Genomic DNA, 22,311 nt, shown 5'->3' on the forward strand with positions numbered 1-22,311 from the left:
ATTCATTTATGAAAATCCTTTGAAAAGAATAATGACGGCATAATTTAGAAGGAATTTCAATTAAAATGTAAGTTGAGTAGACTATATGGATCACTCTGATAAATGTTGTTATGTAATATATATGTAGTTTATCCTGATGTTGCGGAATGCTAGAGGTTTGTTCATATTTTTACCAGGTGAAGCAAAGCTCCAGATCACTTTGAATGAAACATTTACTGCCGGACTGCACCAAAATGATTCAGATGAATTTAAGGCCCTAGCGAAAGATGTCTGTACATCGGTAAGATATTAAAAATACATCTCCATATTTTTTATTACTGAACATGACATTGCCAATCATATCAAAATTATATTGTTTCTGTTCTTCGGTAATATAGCCGTACATTAAAATAGTTCATATTAAACGTGCCTTATTTAAAATTGTGCAAATGTGTTACCTCAACACTCAATTCCCACCCTGAAAGCCATATTTATACTAGTATATATATTACAGCACGTTTGTATATATTTTGATATGTTTTGCTGCAGAGTGACCATACGACTCGTGGTAATTGGAATATTCCTTTTTGTATTGAATGTCTGACGAATGTATAATTGACGGAAAAGACACAAAACACTATTCGTTAATCGAATATAGACTTTGTGTAACATATGTACAAAATCAACATGACAAATTATAACTTATATCTTCAAGATTTTAACACTCGCTGTAAATTTGTATAATTATGTCTTGTTTCAAATCAAATTGCTAGTTGTAACTGAAATATTTGGCGCCAAATGTCAATTTGCAACGTATGACTACTGAAGTGTTATGATAGTAGTTTACAGTAGAGTACGGTGGCCATGGTTGATATTTTTGTACAATAAATAACCCTTGTAAAATTTTATGTATCAAAATTGATAAAAAAATAATCAGCACTAAAATTGCCATATACATGATGAAGTGGAACATGTGGGCTTCATAATTTGTTAGAAAAAATATTGACTTTGGTTTGAGACTATAGTTTTGGCCATTTACAAAGCTGTGTCTTCACAACAAAACCAAACTTTCAAGGTAGTCTTATTTGTACTTGGCACATTTGTAATTATTGTGAAAAATCCTCCAGAATGATTTATGCTATTTCTGTTTCTGAGTAGGAAATATTAAATATAAAATGTGTTTTAAGAAACAAAATACTATCTGCGGGGGTCAAACCTTGGGTAAAAAAACCAGGTATTCAATATATTCAAAATGCAGTTTATACACAAACATAGATACATGTATATGTAGGTGTGTTGTGCAGGATGTTTCACAATCAAAGTTTATCTGAGACATGCCCTTTACTTTTAGTATCAGGCCATTTCTACTGTCCTCTGCTTTTTATACCTTGACTAGTTAAACTTTGCGCTGCACTGGATACATTTGTTACTTATAATAGAAACTCTTGTACACACAGCAGTGTAGTCTGGTGCGACACTAGTTATGTGTTGTTAGTTATTATATAAACTGCTATACGTAGACTAGTATTACCCCGTGCGAAGCCGGTCATGTTTGTGTTACTTATTATATAAACTGTTGTACCCAAAGCAGTAAAGTTTTGGGAGATAATAGTTATATTTTGTTACTTATTATTTAAACTGTTATACCCGAACCAGTATCACCTTGGGCAATACTAGTTAAACTTTGTTACTTACTATATAAACTGCTGTACCAATCCTGTATAGCCTTGGGCGACACTAGGTATACTGTGTTACTTACTATATAAACTATTGTACCAAATCCCGTATATCCTTGGACGACACTAGTTATACCGTGTTACTTTCTATATAAACTGTTGTACCAAATCCCGTATAGCCTTGGGCGACACTAGTTATACTGTTTTACTTACTATATAAACTGTTGTACCAAATCCTGTATAGCCTTTGGAGACACTAGTTATACTGTGTTACTTACTATATAAACTGTTGTACCAAATCCCGTATAGCCTTGGGCGACACTAGTTATTCTGTATTACTTACTATATAAACTGTTGTACCAAATCCCGTATATCCTTGGGCGACACTAGGTATACTTTGTTACTTACTGTATAAACTGTTGTACCAAATCCCGTAAAGCCTTGGGCGACACTATTTATACTGTGTTACTTACTATATAAACTGTTGTATCAAATCCCGTATAGCCTTGGGCGACACTAGTTATACTGTTTTACTTACTATATAAACTGTTGTACCAAATCCCGTATAGTCTTCGGCGACACTAGTTATACTGTGTTAATTTCTATATAAACTGTTGTACCACATCCCGTAAAGCCTTGGGCGACACTAGGTATACTGTGTTACTTACTATATAAACTGTTGTATCAAATCCCGTATAGCCTTGGGCGACACTAGTTATACTGTATTACTTACTATATAAACTGTTGTACCAAATCCCGTATAGCCTTGGGCGACACTAGTTATACTGTGCTACTTACTATATAAACTGTTGTACCAAATCCCGTATAGTCTTCGGCGACACTAGTTATACTGTGTTACTTACTTATAAACTGTTGTACCAAATCCCGTAAAGCCTTGGGCAACACTAGTTATACTGTGTTACTTACTTATAAACTGTTGTACCAAATCCCGTATAGTCTTCGGCGACACTAGTTATACTGTGTTAATTTCTATATAAACTGTTGTACCACATCCCGTAAAGCCTTGGGCGACACTAGTTATTCTGTGTTACTTACTATATAAACTGTTGTACCAAATCCCGTATAGCATTGGGCGACACTAGTTATATTTTGTTACAATTAAATAAATTGTTATACCTAGACCAGTATAGCCTGACAGTAGCACCGGTTATATTTTCTGACTTAATGAATTAAATTGTGTTCATAGGCACGTTAGCCTGTACAATTATGAGCTCAATTCCGATAGACAACACTTATAACATAAGTATTAACCCATAATTATGGTTTACATGTCAGTTTTAGATAACTGTTGAATTTGTTTCTATCAACACTTAGTAACATTAAAACAGTATGTGGAAAAGAAACGGGAGTACATACTTGATGATAGCATACACGTGAAAGAAAAAACCTGTATGCATATCTCATTTATATTCAATAATTAGATGGTACCTGATGGGTGATATATCATAACGTATAAGTCATTAGGTTAATTTAGCGGTTCTTTCTTCTTAATAAATTAATTCCTTGAGGGTTCTTCTCTTGATTCCGTAATGTTGTTAAGTGCTTGTGTCCACGTTGTACACTGGAACAGTACCATGTTAAATCGAACAGCGAAAGCGCGAAAAAATAGCGTCAGTAACACGGAACTAAAATTCTTTAAAAACACGTTTTTCTTGTGATGTCAATTACCCGTTAGAATGATGGAGGCAACATTTTACGAAATGATTAATTTCTTTTTTATATACATAGAAACAATCTTGAATCAAAGCCAAAAGTGAAAATATCCCTCTATTTTGTATTCATATCATTGTTCAGGATTGTATGCACTGTCTTTTGTTAGTGTTCTCCCTTCAAAACATCATAAAGCTAATTGATAAAGTGTTAGGCCCGAGTGAAATGTATCCGTTCACATAATGAACACGTGCAATCTGAGACATGTTATTGACATATATTTGTGGCATATCTTTTGTTACACACATTTTCCTGTAACCATTTGTAAAATTACGCCTATCATATTTACACTGCAAGCTAACTAGGCATATATTCTGTACGTTTCAATCTTGTAGATGGAAAACATATACAAAAGCAACCAAAGTGAAGTCCGAGATATGTCCCCTGCATGCAGAGTGGAAAGTTTCAGGTGACTAAAATAAGCAGTTCACGTAACTGAACATTTAAACTGCATTAAAACAAATTCTGATAAATTTAACATACTAAGTTCTTCTGAGGTTTTGTTATTAGTTGGAATTTCTTTTTCAACTGATCACATATCAGCTTCTTTACTGAATACATTTTATTTGTTATATATGCGTAGGTCAGGAAGCATCATCGTCATATTTGTGATAACAGTGACTGGCGACGTGACGGGGATAACAGAAGCAACGTTTACACAAACTCTGTTCGTAGTGCTGGGCACACCAACTGGCGTCGTTAATGAAGGTGGCCTTGCCTTTATAGTTGACACTGTCATTGTAGTGACTTACACACCAATTGTGACAACTACACCAATAACAACAACAGGAACAACTTTATCAATAACTACCCCTCCAGGACCAACTACGACATCAACGTTAAAGACAACCACCACTCCAACCACAACTACAACTCCAACCACAACTACAACTCCAACCACAAATCCAACTCCAACCACAACCACCACTCCAACCACAACTACCACTTCAACCACAACTACCACTCCAACCACAACCACCACTCCAACCACAACTACCACTCCAACCACAATTACTACTCAAACCACATCCACCACCACAACCATAACTACCACCACAACCACAACTACCACTCCAACAACAACCCCTCCATCCACAACCACTGCTCCAACCACAACCACCACTCCAACCACAACTATCACTCCATCCACAACCACCACTCCAATCACAACGACTCTAATAACGTCTACTACTTCCAGCACAAGTACTACGTTCATTCCTCCAGGTAAGCTGGTAATGAAACAGAATGAAGCGTCAGTTCAGTCCAATGTATTTTTTGAGTTATTTCTGTTGACTATGCGTTTTAATTATTTCAGTGAGGTATTCTTGAATAAGCATTTTTAATATACTTATGTATAAAATGTTAGATGCAATAAGCACAGCTATTGCTTCCAACAAACCATATTAATCATACCGATGAGTCGGTATTATGGTAAACTCGTTATGCTTTAGTTGCCATTTTCTGGTTTGATCAAACGGAAATATTCAGAAGATTAAATAAAGCTAGAAAAGAAAAGGTTATTAAAATTATTGTTATTTAATGGTATCGGAAATCTGGACGCATTGACGTTTAGTTAAAATGAAGACACGTTTTCGCTTCAAATATGGAGTGAATTTAACTTAGCATACATGATTAACTTCATAAGAAATCTTTTAACTTTGTATATTGTTCATCATAAATGTTCCTTATTTGATTTGCTTATGCCATCTACACCGATTATTTTGTCTTTTTGTGTTACCTAGACATTTCTGTATCTTTTAATAATTTTAAATAGTATTACTTTTATCTGATTTTGTTTTCGTTTGATTTATGTTCGTTTCAGTGATTATGATAAAAGACGTTACAGCTGTAATATACCAACACTTAGAAATGGCTTGTACAGTCAATAATCTACCAGACGACTGGACCTCATTGGTTGTTTCATCGGACGTTCGTGGTCCGATCGCCACGTTTCCTGTTACAGGAAATGTAGAGGCGCATATACCGAGTAATTTTGGGGCTTCCGCATCAAATTCTACCAACAGTGCCTCTCTCAATGTAACCATGGACAACCAAGTATCTCACTGCAGTGACAAGGGTGTATTTACCTGTACTCTATTGACAGGACACGGAAACTACACAGACACAGCCGTTCTTGTCGTTACGGGTAATAGTTCAACAAATAGATAATGTTTTAGGAGATATAAGAAAGTATACTGCTTAAATTTGCAGTCAATGTATAACAAGGAAAAGTTATTTTGGATTTTTTTAGCAAACAGTTTTAAATTGTGTTTTCACTGACATCTACATATAACGAGTTTTATTATCTGTTAGGTGAGACTATTTGGGAATTCAAGCAGTGAAAACATCTCATTCCTTGAATACTTTTTAGCAAATCCTACGAGTACAATTGCTGCCCCGACTCCATACAGCGAAGGAGCTGAGAGTACTATCACGTGTATTGGCGAACTACCAGTCGGAACAGGAAGTCTATCTTTGTACACCAAGGCACCCGGAGGGTCAAAGTTCACAGAATACGATGTCGTCACTCCGACTGTAACTGACGGGGCTGTGACGTCAAACTGTACAGTAACACGAACTGTGCAATACACGTTTACTCCGAGTTTACAGTTTAATGGAACCGAGGCTAAATGTGTGGCGAACAACTCAGCACTGTCGGGGTCACCTGTTAGCTCTTCTACGGCATTGATTATCGTGCATCAAGCTGGTAGGCACATTCTGGTTATCTGATGTCTTAAGTATAATGGAAAACACCTGTAAGCACAACTCATTTTTACTGACAGTCGAATAACTTGTCTTACGAAAGAAAACATGAACGTAATAGAAGCGCAATTTTAACGTATCATTTTATTATTATTGTTATAAATATGCAAGACTTATATTTATGAACGTAAAAATGATATTATGCAAATGATTTACATCCAAGAAAAAAAAATCCATTGTTTTTTGTTGTACATTTCTCCTGGTATCGCAGCCAGACTATGCATACAAACTTACACAATACCGATGCTTTGAGAGTCACAAGTATTAATAAATAGAATATCTAATCGTTTCCGGCTAAGTGTCTCAGGATGTTTCAATATTTTACCTTCACCCACGTGGAATTTCGAGCGGGCATTAAATACTCTCCTTATACATAAAGATAGTGAATTAATTAAAACTAGAAACATGACAAGTATCTCAAGTACGTAATACAGCGATATTTTTAACCTTAATGAACTTCATTAACAAAGCATAAATGATAACATGAAATTCAATCCTTCTCTCCCATAAAAATGCTAGTATCAGGGAAACTTTGTATCCAGATTTTTTTTGTCGACACGACAATCATGATTCATATTTGTGCGTTGTGCTTTAACGTTTTCGCAACTACCAAGGTCATATGAAGATGGATATCTAGGGAGACACCACAAGAAAGACAGGGTAGAGAGGTGGGAAAATAAAAGACCTAGATTTAACGTGTTGTAGTAGGGACAGCAGATCAGTTTCGGTTTCTTCGACGTTCCCTATGTAGGAGACCCAGACATCTACAATTATACTGGGGGCCTCACAGTTGTCGGCGCTTGTGACAATGAGTTAGATACAGTGGGCGTATTATTTTTCCGAATCTGTAGGGCGCTCATTATTATCACGCTTTAAGAATGAGAAAACCTAATAGAGGCATTTGTGAAAAATAAAAAAAAACATATGCAAATGATAGAAGCCTTTAAATATCACATTTAATCAAAAATATATATCTAGCTGATAAAATATTTTCTTTTCAGATATTGCATTTAACGCCTATAATAGGAGGGAGGAAGTTGGGAGCTCCGGTATTGTTATTGGATGCAATGTCCGGAACGCGCCCGGCTGGACAAACATGATGGTAACGAGGATAACTACAGGGTCCACAGCGATAACATCTGTCTTTAGCCTGGTCAAAGGCAACACTTCTAACAAACCTCTGTCTCCTCGGGCATCTTATGCCATCACAGAAGATGATTCGTCGGTGTCTGTTACCATAACACTTTCAACTTTGAGCTGTCAGGATCGTGGGGTATACACGTGTACAGCTACTGGACAAACAAGTCCTCTCACCACCAACATGACGTTTGAAATATTCAGTAAGGTCAAGTTTTTAACGAGACGAAATTATGAATATTGTATAATACCTCACGGTATATTTAGTTCAAGACTTTGTGTAACATTTAAATATATAGAAATATAAAGAAGGGAAAAAGTATTGTTTCTAACGCTTTTATTTTCTTTAAAGACATACACATGTAGCCTGAAGATGGCCGCAAGACCTGAAAATATTAGCAATAATCAACTTTACTTGCCGTGTTGTTTTTTTTGTTTGTATAGATCTATGCTTTTTTAGGAAACCCCGGCACTCCAAAACTGACGTTAAATCCGGATCAGATTCAAGATCTAATGTTCCATAGGGGTGGCTTTGAACACCAGTGTCTGGCAGAAGTTGGTTTTCCTCCAGGGAATTTGACAGTTGTTTACAAGATGAAAGGACAATCGACGTTCGAACCATTCATGAGCGACAGAATTATTCAATATCTGACAAACACTTCTATGACTAGTTGTGGAACAACTAAATATTTCAAGTTTGGTCTCAACTTCACGTCGGCAGACGACAGTGGAGAGGTGAAGTGCGTTGCTACCAACCAGGAATTAGGCGTTACCACCGAATCGGACGTTGGAACGCTAGAACTTATCCCTCGTACGTATTCTTATTTTATCTTCACGTCGTTAAAATCGTTACAAATTAAAATGCGTTTAAAATATAAATGACAAAGTTTTGACTAAGTACTTTTTAAGATTACCAAATCAATGGTTTTCTACATAATGAAATATATATGTTGACAGTTATTTCTTTACTTATCTTTTATTATTTCAATCAGGTGGTTTTTACATGATTTACTGTTAACTCTAAGGTGCTAGAATATTAGCTTTTTCTTTTTCCCTTTCAAAACATTAACAAATTCCAGACGGTGTCAACTGCTCTGTAATAATATATCATGCGAATATGATATAAAGAATGTCAGCATCTTTATTATATATTTTATTGGTATTCTATGCGAAAATTATATACAAAAATGCCAGTGTCTATTACATCATTTTCAATCTATAATTTTGTGCGATTTTGTGTCGTATTGGTCGTTTCGCAAATTACATGTATACGACATATTTAATGGGAATGTAATCTGACTAATGTGCATCTCTCAATATTAACTTGTTAGATGCAAAGTACATATTTCAGAGTAGATAGGTAAACGTATTTCCTTATCTTTTTGTCACCTTAAAATATAGAATTTGTTGAAACCTTATGTAAGTATTATAACTTGTGTATTTGTAGGACAACACTGTAACACAACCAGCGCCCCGAAGTTTTTACACCACCCAACAAACTGTAATAAGTATGTAGAGTGTATAAACAAGTATCCATATGGCTCACAGTGTATCAATCCAAACGATTGTGCCGACATCGGACCATCGCTTGTAATATGTGGTGTGTGTGATGGAGTTATTTGCCCATGGAACATTACAAGTAAGAGTCATTATTTATTACCTAGTACAAATTATTACCAGAACGCTATATTATTACTAATTGTATTAGACAATTATTAGCAGTTCGTATGTATTAATGTGTACATATGACCCAAACAAAAATATTACACAAAAATACTTATCATCGTTAGAAGTTAATTACAAAACAATTAATATCATTATATACTAACAGAGCAACACCAGTGAACAGCACAATATCAATATTTAAACAGAAATAATACTGCTCCATCAATGTCAGAACGTTCTACGTTTTGTTTCTTTATCTTTCATTTTTGTTTGTTTTTCTGTGGTTTTAGTTTTATAAATTCACTAATACATGTTTTAGGGTACTTGTTTTTTTTTATTCTATAGCTACAACACACGGACCAACGACAACAACGACACCACCTCCGACATCCCAGTGTATGTATTCTTCCATTGAACGTACTTATATTAACGCCACTAAACATAACACGTCGCCGAGACTATATTTCAAGATATTCATCCCAGCATCTACCCTAAATAATGGCAATCAATACTACATTTTCTTCGATCGCATTAAAACACACACATTCACATGAGTTGACAATTTCAAATCATGATATTAATTAAGTAAAGAAAACAAGTCCTTAACCCTGTATTTGATAAATTAATCACTGACTTGTCTTCCCTTAATGATACACTGTTTTAAACTTTAATCTTTCAGTTTGGTTTGGCTATTTATATGTTTACGGTATGAAGATAAAAAAAGGGTATCCATTTATAAAGGAAAATTCAGTTTTAAACATTTCATGGTATTGAATTGCCCCATTCACCAGGTACAGGCCAAATGAGAGTCCATTACATCACGCAGGGCCATCCACTGTTGATATTTGGATATTCAGTCCCACCAAATACCTTACATTATGGGAAACAAAGGTTACAAATAAATTAAACATGTTGCTGTTAATTGCTTTATATGTGTATGTAAATGTTTCCCAATCTTTAGGCAAAGTAGTATACCAGGTCTTCTGAGCATCAGTAATAACTATAATAGAAACGTTTTGTCTACATCTGATATTGTATTATTACATAGAGTGTTCCAATTCCCATCAGCTATAAGATACACTGTTCGCGATTTAAGTCGAGGTTGCAGTATATATTTTGTCTTCATATGTCGACGTTGTATAAATACTGTCCCTATTTATGACTTTGAAACAACGTATCCTGGCTTGTTGACTTTGAGATATGATATTCTCTTACCCTGGACAGGTATATCCGCACTTTTACCGGTGTGAGATTTCCTTGTCTCACCCTAGGGTTGAGATGGGGGGATTCCCCTATTCATAACAATGGTATGACGTTACTTCACAAATACAATGACGTCACGTCAACAATCCATCAACGTCACCTCAACCCTGAATGTAGCATGTAACGTTATCTTTACATTGTGTATATGATACACATTGGGAAAACAGGGTAAGAGAAAAAGAATCATTTACCCCCTTGTGGGTAAGATAGGGGAATCTCAACCCTCCGGGAAAGATTCATAAGTTGCAAAACATCAGAATCTTCACCCTCTGGTTGAGATTCCCCTATCTCACCCCACTAAGGGGTGAGATATTCTATTATTGTCTACTGTGTTGACCTTGAGATACGATATTGTCCTAGAGTGTTGACTTTGAGATATGATATTGTCCTGGAGTGTTGACTTTGAGATATGATATTGTCCTGGAGTGTTTACTTTGAGATATGATATTGTCCTGGTGTCGACTTTGACATATAAAACAGTCTTAGTTTGTTGACTTTGAGATATGATATTGTCCTGGAGTGTTGACTTTGAGATATGATATTGTCCTGGAGTGTTGACTTTGATATATGATATTGTCCTGGAGTGTTGACTTTGAGATATGATATTGTCCTGGTGTCGACTTTCACATATAAAACAGTCTTAGTTTGTTGACTTTGAGATATGATATTGTCCTGGAGTGTTTACTGTGAGATATGATATTGTCCTGGTGTCGACTTTGACATATAAAACAGTCTTAGTGTGTTGACTTTGAGATATGATATTGTCCTGGAGTGTTTACTGTGAGATATGATATTGTCCTGGTGTCGACTTTGATATATGATATTGTCCTGGAGTGTTTTCTTTGATATATGATATTGTCCTGGAGTGTTGACGTTGATATATGATATTGTCCTGGTGTCGACTTTGACATATGAGTCAGTCCTAGTGTGTTGACTTTGAGATATGATATTGTCCTGGAGTGTTGACTTTGAGATAGGATATTGTCCTGGAGTGTTTACTTTGAGATATGATATTGTCCTGTGGTGTCGACTTTGAGATATGATATTGTCCTGGAGTGTTGACTTTGAGATATGTTATTGTCCTGGAGTGTTGACTTTGAGATATGATATTGTCATGGAGTGTTTACTTTGAGATATGATATTGTCCTGGAGTGTTTACTTTGAGATATGATATTGTCCTGGAGTGTTTACGTTGAGATATGATATTGTCCTGGTGTCGACTTTGATATATGCTATTGTCCTGGAGTGTTTACTTTGATATATGATATTGTCCTGGAGTGCTGACTTTGAGATATGATATTGTCCTGGAGTGTTTACTTTGATATATGCTATTGTCCTGGTGTCGACTTTGACATAAGAAACAGTCCTAGTGTGTTGACTTTGAGATATGATATTGTCCCGGAGTGTTGACTTTGATATATGATATTGTCCTGGTGTCGACTTTGACATATGAAACAGTCCTAGTGTGTTGACTTTGAGATATGATATTGTCCTGGAGTGTTGACTTTGAGATATGATATTGTCCTGGTGTCGACTTTGATATATGATATTGTCCTGGAGTGTTTACTTTGAGATATGATATTGTCCTAGAGTGCTGACTTTAAGATATGATATTGTCCTGGCGCGTGGACTTTGAGAAATGATATTGTCCTTGAGTATTTTGAATTTGACGTCTGATAATGTCCTGCAATGTTAAGGCATGGTTTAATTTCTACCATTGCTACTGATCTCAGATTTTATGTTGGTATTCAATGAAACATATCAATTACCGCAAGGAATAATCAAACGCATTATCAAGGCCGGCACATTCACCTGGAATTGAATTATCAGGAAAATTATTGTGATATCAACTGCTGCATTTTCGTAGTGTATAACTAAGTATTCTGTCATTTCATTTATAATTGGTTACTAGCCTATTTTTTAAGCATAATTCAATAGCTATACATGAACATATAAAACAGCAATGTCACGCCTTTGTTTTTTAGTAAACACAGTCACGGTCAGACATTACTTAAAATATTATATGAATTTTCTTAAAAGCAAAATCTATGTAAACTCTGAACAAGTCATGAATAAGTTGTGAATAAGCAAGAGTCCATATTATATATTATCTGTAGGTAACATGTCAATTCCTTGGTATTTGATGTGACATTATTCCGATAAAGTATAAATGTTGAAAATATTCTGCTCGTTCAGGTTATAGCAGAGAATAATGGAAAAGGAGGGAACTTCATTTTCTTTTACACAACATTTTTAAAAGAGTCTCTGATCTCTTGCAATCTGTTAAAAATGTCTTATGAAAATATCTAAGAAACATATTTTTTCTTAATTTGCTGCTGTTAATACTTAAGTATTTCTCTGCGACATATTCTTTTTTAATATTATGAGAAAAGAATAATGTTTTGCTTTCGTTTAGAAGTTTCTTATCCGACACTTTTTTCTTTCCTATTTTTCTTGATTTGTATATCAGTTTTGTGATTGCTGTACGCCTATAAGCCTATTTTAACCAGAAAATTGAAGATGTTTTAATCGTGGAGAAGTCTCATCGAGTAGTAATACATGTTTATAAGTGTCGTAATAGGGTAATGCTTGACCTGTGTTCGCGAGACTATAGTCACTGCTCTCTTCCATGTTTCCAGTGTATACAAACAATTTCGAATAATACTTCTCAAAATGAGATTTCTCGTGCATATGGCAACTAATTACATCAGCAACAGTGATATTAATTTCCTTTTTGCTGTATATTACTTCTTATTTCCGCTCATTATCGTGGTAAAATATGAAGACATGTTCACATGGTTATGAACGTAGATGCAGTAGTAGCACCGCCAATTCACTGACTTATGTTTAACAGTTATCTTCCGTTATAAAATTATATCAAATAAGTTTTATCTTATTATAAAATGTAAACCGACTGAATACTTTTTAAATGCTTAATAAAAATTATCAAACAATTATAAATCGCTATTGAAGCATTGTCTATAATGTTGAGATATAATATGTAATGATAAAGCATTGTATGTACTTGTTTTTAATTGTATGTCTTAACAGTTATCGACTGTACCGATGAGACGGCATTCATAGGGAAATCTGCGACTCTTACCTGCAACATGACAGTAGCGTTTGACTACATCAACGTTACCAAGGCGACAAGGAACCTAGCAGATGTGACTTCCTTTGGGAATGTGATTAACAGAAACTTGCATACGGGGGAGCATGTCGTTTTTAGTCAATCGTCCCTCCAAATTACATACGAAAGTGTAGAATGTGATGATGGCGGACTTTTTACTTTATTCATTCAGAAAACTGGAGGAAGCACCGAATCACAGGCAGTAACACTTAACATATGGGGTAGGGAACAGACATAAATGTTTGCTGAATAGTCGTGCCTATAAACATAAGTCATAAGAATTATACTATTTTAAAAATAATTTTACAGCAAAATAAAAAAAATCAATTTACAACATTTCCATCAATTGGAAAAAGGCCTTTCTGTTATAGTTAGATATGTGTTGTTAAAACTACAATATACATGTTTTCCTTTGTATTTTAGCTAAGCCAAAATCGGTATCCATGACACTACATGCAGATTTTGTGATAAATACTGATCGAGCTGGAGCTGAACACGTGTGTGAAGGATTCGTAGGATATCCCGGAGGTCAACTGGAGGTCACAATGACTAAGCAAGGAGATCCCAATGTTTATTCCGTACCATTAGCAGACTATGATGGATCCAGACCGGGTGGAAATACTATGACCACTGAAAAATGTAACAACAAGGCTAGGCTAGAATTTGGACTTAAACTAGGAACTGAATGGCGAAACGGTACCATTACATGCAGGGCCAATAATAGTGGTGTTCTTGAGGATGGTGATGTAGAACAAAATGATACCGCTATCTTATATCTGATACCTGGTGAGTATACATTTAGACTTCAAAATAAATAGAAGGTCCCACTATAAATCATTGTTCATTACTTGATAATATAGAATAAAAGTCTAGTTTCAAATTAATACTCAAACAGTAATACATATTTTTCTCTAAGGGTTCGATCGAAGTCAAATACATGATTATTATTTTTCAGCTGATTTTTGCATTGGTGAAACTGCAAATACGTTTAAAGCAAACCCATATAGCTGTAACAAGTATGTTCAGTGTTCCAATAACCTATCCTTTGGCGGTGGTTGTGGAGAGCAGTGCTATACTGGTCTGTCTGTGGCCCCCCTATGTGGTGACTGTCAGACTTATCCTTGTACTATCATACCAACAACAAGTGAGTAAAACAAATATTTTGTTGTATCCATTAGTATTGAATATGCTTAGTTGTCGGCTGAACATATACTATTACAAAGACAGTCACTTAACTGATAATTCATCCTCAAGCCTTAAACCTCTAACACAGCGATACTAATCAAATGATGGTTATACTAGTCGCTTGTCATTCCATACAACCAGGAGTTACCAGTCAATAAGATAAAATATGGAATATTGACAGAACATTCTCATAAGTAATGGCAAATACATAGCAACTAATTGCGATTATGTAAACATTGCCATCGCTGCGTATTATGAACGCCGAGTATAAATACAGGGTGTATTTACCTTAAAAAATGTATCTGGTCAATTTGATCATTTAGTCATCAATTTGAAAAGAGCTCTTTCTCCTGATATCTAACATACATGTTTTCTGTTATAGCTACCACTACCACACAAGCTACAACAACGCCACCACCAGATGTATGTAAGTAATTTAACAAAAATACAGTTCATGCGACATACAAATTAAAATAGAAAGGTACATCGCTTCTTCTATTATGACAATATTATGAAAAAGCATAGGTATTCCTTGGTTTCGCTGTTTTTCTTGTTAAGTCAGTCGTTTATAACGGAATAAGTTACTTTCGAATTACACCTAGATTTACTCGGAACTGTAGCTTTAAGAGTACTAAATCAGTGAGTAACAAAGCATTTTAATCAACTTAGCAAAAGTGTACATAAAAGCTTCTGTTCTGAGTATATGATGGTATTACTGACTGCTGTCTTCAAAACGCAGCTAACTGATCATAGTACTACATGCTACAAACGCCTTATAATAACTTTGTAAGTTTTATCAGGCTTTTCGAAATTGGATAAATACATTTTTTTTTATTATTTCACTGAACGTGAAATAACTAATTTCGTTAGACTTTTCTCAAAGCGCTTTATATTTTCACGGCATTTTATATCATACATATGTATTAACTTTATGATTTTGAACGACTACCTTATAGTGATATGACGTGAATCCATATATTCCCATTACATTATCAGAATTGCTTTACTTACAAGTTCAGTGTTTATCATCGTTCAAACCGTAAGTGGTACTCAACTGCTNGCATTTTAATCAACTTAGCAAAAGTGTACATAAAAGCTTATGTTCTTAGTATATGATGGTATTACTGACTGATTTCTAAAAAACGCAGCTAACTGATCATAGTACTACATGCTACAAACGCCTTATAATAACTTTGTAAGTTTTATCAGGCTTTTCGAAATTGGATAAATAGATTATTTTTTTAATTATTTTACTGAATGTGAATTAATTAATTTCTTTAAAATTTGATGCATTTTAAGTAGTAAGATTTCAGAGACTATTCTCAAAACGCTTTATATTTTTTTGGTATTTTATATCATATATAAGGTGACAGTACCCAAATCGGATCACCAAACCATCATTTTATTAAATCATTAAAAAAACTAATATTCATTTATGATTGTATCAAAGGAAGAATATCGATGGGTGTTCTTACAAACGAAATTAGCACCCGGGGCTCACTTGAGATATTTATAGAACGCTCTGAAGTCACCAATCAGCGTCTCCGGTTTTTGCGAATGTCAGGACCCAAATCGGATCAATGCTTGAATGTTGCAGTATCTTGCGCTTCAAATGAATATTTTGTTGTCAGCATGTTAACATTTTATGATGACCTTTAGAATTTATATGACAAAAAGTATTTCTATAGTGTGAATTTATTCCTATAGTCCAAAACAGAATGCATAGTCGTTGCACGCGCCATTTTTTTAAAAATGTGATCAAAACACTGACATTTGAGTTTGAATTACGTTTTCTTGTGCTATTTGAACTTAAAAACTAATCATCTGTAGACAACAAATGGCGCATGGCTTTCTATTCTAAGACTACATCATTGTTATAACTGATTTGTTAACACATTTATTTATTTATAAGTATTTTTGCAAACAGTGATCCGATTTGGGTACTGATCCGATTTGGGTACTGCCTCCTTATATATTTACTTTGTGATTTTGAGACTATTCTCAAAGCGCTTTATATTTGCTCGGCATTTTATATCATAAATTTATTTTAATTTTGTGATTTTGAACGGTTACCTTATAGTGATATGACGTTAATCCTTATATTCCCATTACATTATCAGAATTGCTTTACTTACAAGTTCAGTGTTTATCATCGTTCAAACCGTAAGTGGTACTCAACGGCCTATTTGGTTAGATTTCCAAATAATAATTTGAAGAAAAGCACCAAGAGCAGTGCACTCTTTTACGTTTAGTGTGTGTTATTAAAGGTGATTTAATATCAACAATACATTATTTCAAATAACATTTTCATCATCTTCTTGGCGAATCTCAATGTTTTTGATAAAGAAATTGAGACTTAATTTCAATTCGTGAAGAATTTGCGTTAAATACTGTATACTCGCAGATTAATTATAGAACACTATAATCTGAGACACTTTCAAATAACTAATTTCTCGAAATACATTTGATGATGATAAGAGTTGAAGGTACCAGATCCAGTTAGTTTATACCGAATTTATATGTTAAACTCTACAATATGACGGCTGTATATTCATAAGTATGGTTTATTTTGAGAGAGAAAAAAACACTGTTCGTTGTAATTATTTTTNTATATCAATGTGACCTTCACCCCGAGCAAAACCCAGACGTCAAGCCATGTTGTCGATATTCACCCTACCAACGGTGTGGTCAACGACAACAGCGGTGCAAACAGGGATGTGACAGTCCTCAATGCTGGGAAAAACATCACCATTGCTTTAACATCGTTGGCCTGTAGTGATGAGGGTGTTTTTCATTTTAATCTGTTTGCGATATCCGGGGACTCATCTACAACTGCGTCAGTCAGCGTTAGAGGTAATATGAATATTTTGAAAAGTATATTAAGTTGAATTGCGCTGGGCATAATATGTTTGTCGAGCACAATGTCTTAATTGTCAATTACTTTCAGTAGTATATTAATTCTTGAGTTTGTTTGCCAAACAGTGCAGTTGTAATTGGTACGTCAATCTCATAACATAGTCTGCTGGCAGTTTATTATCTAATTTATTACCCGGTAAAATAACTTTCCAATATAGTTTTAAATATATATGGGATTCTGGTTTCAATGTTCGTAATTCCATAAATCAAAGCCATGTTGCATCATGGTTAATATTGCACCCTTAAAACAGTCTCAAATGAAATGGATTCGATGTTTGACGTTATAAATACACGTTACATCAGGCAAGCGTATTGTATTGTTGGTTTCAAAAATATGAAAAAGTTCTGCAAACCTGCTTCCTTTCGGGGTAAATATTAAAATGCGGAAACCACAGGCTGTATTTCTGAGGCGTGAATCTTTTCATATAGAACCCTATAGAAAGAAGGTTATTCTTAAATAATTACTTGAATTTTGATTGAACTGTTACTTCGTTAAAACGCATTTGATCTCAAGTTTGTTAATTGCAGCCGGTTTTAAACATAGCGCCAAGTGACTCGACTTTGTAACGTTATGCTGTATAGATAAGCATTTAAATGTTGACAAAACCAAAAAAGTGCTTCTGAATATAATATACGAGTCAATACATTGATGAGTAACACAAATACTGTAAAGTCTGAAAATGCATTATACAGTCACTGTTAATTGGAAATTATTATACCGAGTCGCTTCCTATGCAGCATAACGTCATTGTTTACATTTGTTACGATGCTTACTTTCCATAAAGACTTAAAGTGTGAAGGTATTGCCAGAAACTTTAACCAATATTTCTATAGTAAAATGTGTCTGGAACAATGATCATTGAAATGTAGTTTGTAAGTGATGTGATCCAATACATGTTTTAATGTCTCCCCCCAGATACACCGAAAACCAACCCAACGTTAACTCCGGCAACTCGTGTTGCTACCGGACTTGCTCTTTATCCTGATATCAAATGTTCAGGAGAAACCGGCTACCCATCCGGAATTATTTATCTGCAGATAAAGTACGATGGATCGAGTTCATTTGTTAACTTCACAGAATTTACAAAAACGGAATCATCTACAGATGGCGATTGCGCAGTTACAAAAGAGGCATCATATAGCGGAACCCCAACCATGGCTGTAAACGGGTCATATATTAGATGCACAACAAGTCATCCAGATGCTGCTAGTACTCTTTTCTCGGCAGAAGAAAGGCTTTTGGTTATTGATGGTAAGTATGCTTATGGACTAACTAGATGATGTTTCAGTAATTATTCTCAATATATAGTGTCAATTTGATTATCTAAATTGCTATTTTGAACTGACAATTTAAATATATTACGAAGAGGGCGCTTTATTAGGGACCAAGTAGTATATGCCTCCAAGTAAATTCTATAAATATATTCAGGTAAATGTCAGCGTCAACATTTAATATATCATTCGTAAATATGTAAATTAACGTCCGTTAATATACAATTCAAAGTCAACGTAAGGACGAGAAAGTTTAGAAAACCTTTGTTGCGAAATAAAAGCATCTAGGACAAGAAATATGATTTCAACAGTAACTATGATGCCACTTATAAAAATAAGTTGTTCAGAACATTCATATGTTATATAACGTAGCAGTTTAATAACACAAACCCTTCAGCGTTTGTCCATATACGTGTAACGACACCAACCTCCCGACTCTATCGTGCACACTTTACCGTAATGATTTTTTAGTGCAAATTTAAAGTGTCAAGGTCATTCATCTCTGTAAGGCAATTTAATCATGTGTGCGTCATAGCGTTAAGACATTGTAGGACTTCAATAGGTACTGGACGTCAAACAGAACGTGGGTAAGCAAGGTGAAGTAGGGAAAATATTTTCTATTAGGAATAGTGAATTACTGTTTCCTTACTTGGCTAAGTGGGTTTCAACAACGATTTATTTTCTTTTCAAGATCATAAATTCGATTAAAGATTGTTGATTCTGATTTTTTTTAATGCATATGCCACGTAATATGTAACTTTTCACAATTTACAGGAAACTTGTGTAATGGGAAAAGTAATGGAGCATTCCTGTATCATCCTTACAGTTGTGGTCAATACATCCAATGTTCCGATAACTTCGTGCATGTTTCAAACTGCGGTGCTGCTGCTCCGTGTATTCGAATAAATGAAACATCCGCAACGGGTTATTGCGCTACGACGTGTGCACATTGCCCAAGTTACCATATTAGTAAGTACTGCTCCACACATTTCATATAACATCGGAATTTGAATGGCGTCTGTAAAATTGTCAACATTTCTTTTAATCATTACATGATTGTAAAAATATAAAATACGATCATTTAAATTGCATTTTAGATAAAGCGCAAACGTAGTGTTGTTGTGATAAATATCTGATGATATCATATCCGTGACATTTACACAGGACTTTTCCTTTTTGTCTCCATCCTCGGTATATCTGAAAAACAAACTTGCTATATATTTTCTGTTCAGTTGTGCATATCAAAGTCAATGGTATTCTGTGTAACTTATGTCCAATTCATCAAGGCGTGTTAGACGTTGAATTGTGCCTGGTAGTTTGAGGAATCAATATTTCACTTCAGCAGTACAAGTGAACGGTTTAGTCGTGACAAATAAAATATTTGCAGCAAAACACACGATCTTCCTATTTTAATACTTGATACTAATTTTTCTATTTACAGTTATACCTAACATCCCGAGCAGTGGATAATGAAAGTATGGCTTTAGGATTGCAGAGTGTTTATTTCTCTCAATTATTTAAGCTCCATAGATGTGTGGGACAAAAGAGTAACCAGAATTTTTAGATTGCATATTCATTATTTATATATCAATATTGTTACATTTCGCTCAAGGACAACAATTTTTTCAATGTATTTAAAGAATCAGGTCAGATATCAGAAATGAAGAACGGTGTTATACTACCGTATTCAGGCAACGATGTGACACAGAAACACTATTACGTGACATTGTATATACCAAACCATATGTTGCTATTATCGTTATATGATCTGTGTTATTGCAGAGAAATGGCAAACCAACTAATATTCATAGCAGTCAATCAAAAATAAAGTTGTTTTTTATTTGCTCTCTTTAACAATTGGTTCCACAAATAATGCTATGTTCTAGCGAACTCTGTTGAGTGTTAATAAATGTTAGCTAAACAAAACTTTAAAAAGGCTGAAAGGCTAGAGTGTTTATCATGCTAAATATTCAAATGCGAGTAATGTGTTTTACAATACCATGCCTATGCCATTTTATATATTCTAAACTTCAAGCAATTTTGAAGTTACTTACTTTTTTTTACTTCCACCCACGTAATGATTAGAAAGGTCATTTATCGATACACATTCATACGATTGATTTTTGTGCACGTTTTCATGCGTTTAATACATAGCCACAATGTTTTAAAGATTTCAATGTAATTTCAGCATTTAGTTGTACCTATCGGAGGGTAGAATTAACGATAAAACCAACATGCACATCTGAATTCACGGTTGCAGTGACGCTTATAAATATTATTACCAGCATGTTCATGTATAGGTAATTTATATTCCCAAGACATTGTACCGTGATGAAGCTAATTACTGATAAAACGCCATTATCAATTTAGAAGATGTCGATTTCTGTCTGTAAGCTGGAATTAGATAACATGTGAAAAACTGTATTTCACCAATGAATATAACAATCAAATCTATATCTTACTTTTACCCTGTCCCGAATAAATTCGTCCCAATTAATGGATTTTATGTCTACGTGTTTGTTTATTGTATAACTTGTTTTCCATTGAACGGTCGTGTGATTATACTGTAATTATTTTATTTATATACATACAGTGTTCCTATACACACAGCGAGTCGTGTGATTATACTGTAATTATTTATATACATACAGTGTTCCTATACACACAGCGAGTCGTGTAAAAACTGTTAACACCTATCGCATGTGAAAGTCCTTTTTTGTACGTCGATGAGATCGTCAAATGGTATGCCATAACTTTTAAGCAATTGAAAGTAATGTTGTTATTACACAGACATATACTTTGTGTTCGTTAAGAAAGAACGAATGAGTGGGAGGACAACAGGTATTTATGTTATATACATTAGATAAATGTTCTGGAGAATCAATTTAATATACCTATATTATTTTTCTGTCAAATCTTTGGGCTTCACCCGGTACAAACTATTTTTTTCTTTATATATTTATATATTTTTTATGATCATTGTTCATTGGCCGTAGGTCGGTGCTTTTTTCTCCGGAAACTCCGGCTCCAGCTTTCATCAATCAGCAACACCTGGCACGTCCTTAAATGACCATAGCTGTTAATGGGACGTAAAACACAAACAAACCAATCATTACTCACAAAGAGTGTACCCAAATGTTGTCCTTATGTACTTATGGTTTATATATTGGTTGTGTTATACCATTTGTTTATGTGTGCTTTTCAACAAATGTGTCGAAATATATGTGTTATATATGAACAACAAATCTAACTATTTTTGTATAATATTTATTTTATGCATATTTAATGATTTTCTGTTATAATAAAACATTCATCAGACGTGAGCAGTCAGTATAAAAAGAACACGAATCTCGGAATTCATTTTGTTAATAAAATTCACTTTTCATCAGAGAAAACTGTTTCCCATTAGTTTATAAAAGGAATGTTTTTTTGATATACGTGCTTTTGTAACAAACAATGTTTAATATAAGGGAGGTAACTACGTATTCATTCCTTATATATAGTCATTTTATATCTTTTATTCACACCTATACTGCAACATGTCAATGTTTATGACATGCATTACGTTCTTGTCGCAGATAGAAATCGTCTTCA

The 22,311-nt window shown here is 34.4% G+C and overlaps 1 protein-coding gene across 1 annotated transcript in view; it reads left to right on the forward strand.

Annotated features, from left to right (window-relative positions):
• LOC110462424 (mucin-2-like) overlaps window positions 1–22,311 on the forward strand; it is a 56,022-nt gene that overhangs the window by 18,945 nt on the left and 14,766 nt on the right. Inside the window, exons 7-19 of the mRNA XM_021516375.1 lie at window positions 177–280; window positions 3,722–3,795; window positions 3,970–4,610; window positions 5,209–5,532; window positions 5,758–6,093; window positions 7,151–7,489; window positions 7,747–8,097; window positions 8,734–8,925; window positions 9,297–9,347; window positions 13,266–13,565; window positions 13,768–14,130; window positions 14,300–14,488; window positions 14,912–14,956. Coding sequence (XP_021372050.1) covers window positions 177–280; window positions 3,722–3,795; window positions 3,970–4,610; window positions 5,209–5,532; window positions 5,758–6,093; window positions 7,151–7,489; window positions 7,747–8,097; window positions 8,734–8,925; window positions 9,297–9,347; window positions 13,266–13,565; window positions 13,768–14,130; window positions 14,300–14,488; window positions 14,912–14,956 — 3,309 coding nt within the window. The remainder of the gene's footprint in view (window positions 1–176; window positions 281–3,721; window positions 3,796–3,969; window positions 4,611–5,208; window positions 5,533–5,757; window positions 6,094–7,150; window positions 7,490–7,746; window positions 8,098–8,733; window positions 8,926–9,296; window positions 9,348–13,265; window positions 13,566–13,767; window positions 14,131–14,299; window positions 14,489–14,911; window positions 14,957–22,311) is intronic.

The sequence above is a fragment of the Mizuhopecten yessoensis genome, unplaced genomic scaffold (genome assembly GCF_002113885.1).
Source record: "Mizuhopecten yessoensis strain PY_sf001 unplaced genomic scaffold, ASM211388v2 scaffold10797, whole genome shotgun sequence".
Classification (NCBI taxonomy): Eukaryota; Metazoa; Mollusca; class Bivalvia; order Pectinida; family Pectinidae; genus Mizuhopecten; species Mizuhopecten yessoensis.